Source organism: Cydia amplana, chromosome 15 (genome assembly GCF_948474715.1).
Source record: "Cydia amplana chromosome 15, ilCydAmpl1.1, whole genome shotgun sequence".
NCBI lineage: Eukaryota > Metazoa > Arthropoda > Insecta > Lepidoptera > Tortricidae > Cydia > Cydia amplana.
The window spans coordinates 7,141,604-7,144,155 of NC_086083.1; the positions used below are offsets into that span (position 1 = coordinate 7,141,604).

The window sequence follows — 2,552 nt, forward strand, 5'->3', positions numbered from 1 at the left end:
ATTCGACCCGATAATGCCCGATAGCAACGCAAAGGGCCCACATTGTATAGTTACGATGTCTCCGGGTTTTTTTTGCCGCCTTGCCCCGACTCATAACCCCTATTTTACTTGATGTAAACATCGTTACTACATTTTAAGTTCGACACGCTGTAACAATCGGAATGATCAACACGTGCAATATGTTGACTTGGATAGATACAGATAATATGACTGTGCTAGTATGTGTTCTTCTTCAAATATTGTTGATTTATATTCATTTAGTTTCTCTCATTTAATTTGGTTAAATTAATTAAATCAAATGTCATGTAAAATAAAAACAATATACTTTACTAAACGTATTTATTTTACCAATAATATAAACTAAATAAGCCTACCTTGACTAAACTAATTATCATAAAATTACACCTAAAACAAATGATGACTAAGGGCCGATTTTTCAGTGCCCAGTTAAACCATATCCGTCTGTTTACCATTTTGTGATATTATTTAACTTAAATATATACTATGAAAAGGAAATATATATATATATTTATTTCCTTTTCATAGTATCAACCATTAGTTGATGCAATTCTAACTTTCTTTCTTCTTCTGCTCTTAGATTTTGCATCTTTAATTGATGCTCCTCTAATTGGTAGCAGAGTTGGTTTCGCACAACCTCCTTTTGTAAATGTACCAGCTCCAGCCGTTCCGCACCTAGCTGGTCCAATTTGGTTGTTACACTGGCTTTAGACGGTTTTAGTGCCTGTGAAACTTTTGTCTTCAGCGCCTTAGGGTTCCACGATGCCCATTTTTTTTGTGAATCTACAAAAAAAAAATTAACATCCATAAATTAAAATTGCCTATGAAAGCCATAGATGTACTCGGCCGTGATACACTGAAAACTATCTAAATATGCACACCATATACATAAAATAAATACCTTTTAAAGTTTCACTTTTAAAAGTGCTGTTTAAATCTAAATCATCTCTGATGTTTTCTTTGTCATGGTTATCTGCAAGTAACAATAAAATAAATATTAAGAACAGAACAATCTAACAAAAAGCCATATTTAACTTTGTAAAAAAATATTAAAACATACCATCCCCATCGGTAAATTCTAACTCCATCATGATGGGTGTCTCAACTGCTTCTTGATCTGGTAGAGTAGCTAAAATATAAGAACAATGGTTAAGAAAGTGTACATACATACATTAAAAAATACATTGTTTTACATAATTTACTACGTCAAAGCTAAGAATAAATACCTGTTGTCTCAAACATCAAATCAGCCACATTGGTTACATTTAAAATCTCCTCAACAGTTTCTGTGGCAACTGATGCATCAGGTATATCTGAAAAGACAATACTTATTAATAATTTATAGGGTTGAAATAATGCAACAGGGCTAGCATCAAATAATAACCAACTTACCTAAAAAGTTATCGCTGTCATTCCGAGCATCTAACCCAGATATATTAGCACATATCGAGAGAACTTTATCTTCTATCACGCCAATGGAAGGAGCTGTAGAAGGCCCGCCGCCTGTCCGGTACAACTCCTGCCTGTGCGCGGTCATTTTCTTCTTGGCGGATTTTTTTATTCCCTCATACTTGAGCTTCAAGGTCTTCGCTGCCCTGACCTTTGAAGCACTAGAGGCAGCATTAAAAGTCTGCGCAATTGCATTCCATGCCGCTTCTTTGTCTTTATTAGTGACGGCGTCGGTTTTTTTATTTTCTATTATTAACTTATATGTACGACATCTTTCGTTATTCAACGGATTCAGTGTTGACGGATTCCCGGTTCACTAATAAAATCCCGCCATATCCCAATTACGATGCGATCGGCTCCCGACCCATCTCTTGGGTGATTGGCGCTAAATTACGTAATACTGTACTCGAATCATTTCAATTATAAATGAAAATTCATTCCGCCGTTTCATTCAAAAAATCACTCCAACCTGGTTACAGTAATTATATATTATATTATACATATTTCTGTTTTGACAAATATTTTATTTTTATAATCTCTTAATTGTTATCACAATACTGTTTAACACTACAACAGAATCATTTCTTATTACAGAAGAAACAAGTCGCCAACGGACAACGTTTCCAATACGTTGTTCGTATAATTCAACCATCTCCGGGGTCTCCACACCACGCCGTTATTGCCGTTGAAGTACGATTTTAACAAATCAATAACCTATTTTTAATATTGTTATTGTTGTATAGATCAATCATTTAATTATGTTTATTTATTTCACAGCCTTCACCAAGTTTAGAAAATTTACTATTTGAAATCCCGGAGCAAGTAATTGAAAACGAGGAACTTCCTCTGGACTTCAACGTACGTTTTATTTTGAATTACATATATTTTACTTTTAAATTCCATAGAATAGAAACTTTTTATAATGTTTTTTTTTCAGGCCCTTATCAACGAGTCCGGATTGTTAGACGATATGGATGATCCTATTTGATGTAAGTGTGGCGGTCTGCTCGGCTCGCCACTCTCCACGCGCCTAAGTCCGCGCGCCTGCGCGATGTGCCACCGCCGTCGCTAGGCAACGGACATGC

General features: G+C 35.3%; 1 protein-coding gene across 1 annotated transcript; it reads right to left on the reverse strand.

Annotated features, from left to right (window-relative positions):
• Positions 1 to 528: 528 nt before the first annotated feature.
• LOC134654796 (uncharacterized) lies at positions 529 to 1,835 on the reverse strand. Its single transcript, XM_063510266.1, has 6 exons — positions 1,813 to 1,835; positions 1,411 to 1,739; positions 1,245 to 1,331; positions 1,079 to 1,147; positions 920 to 991; positions 529 to 801 (listed from the first exon to the last, which is right to left on the reverse strand). The coding sequence occupies exons 1-6, from the start codon at positions 1,833 to 1,835 to the stop codon at positions 530 to 532; spliced, it is 852 nt and encodes a 283-aa protein (XP_063366336.1). The 3' UTR covers position 529.
• Between the last annotated feature and the right edge of the window lie 717 nt (positions 1,836 to 2,552).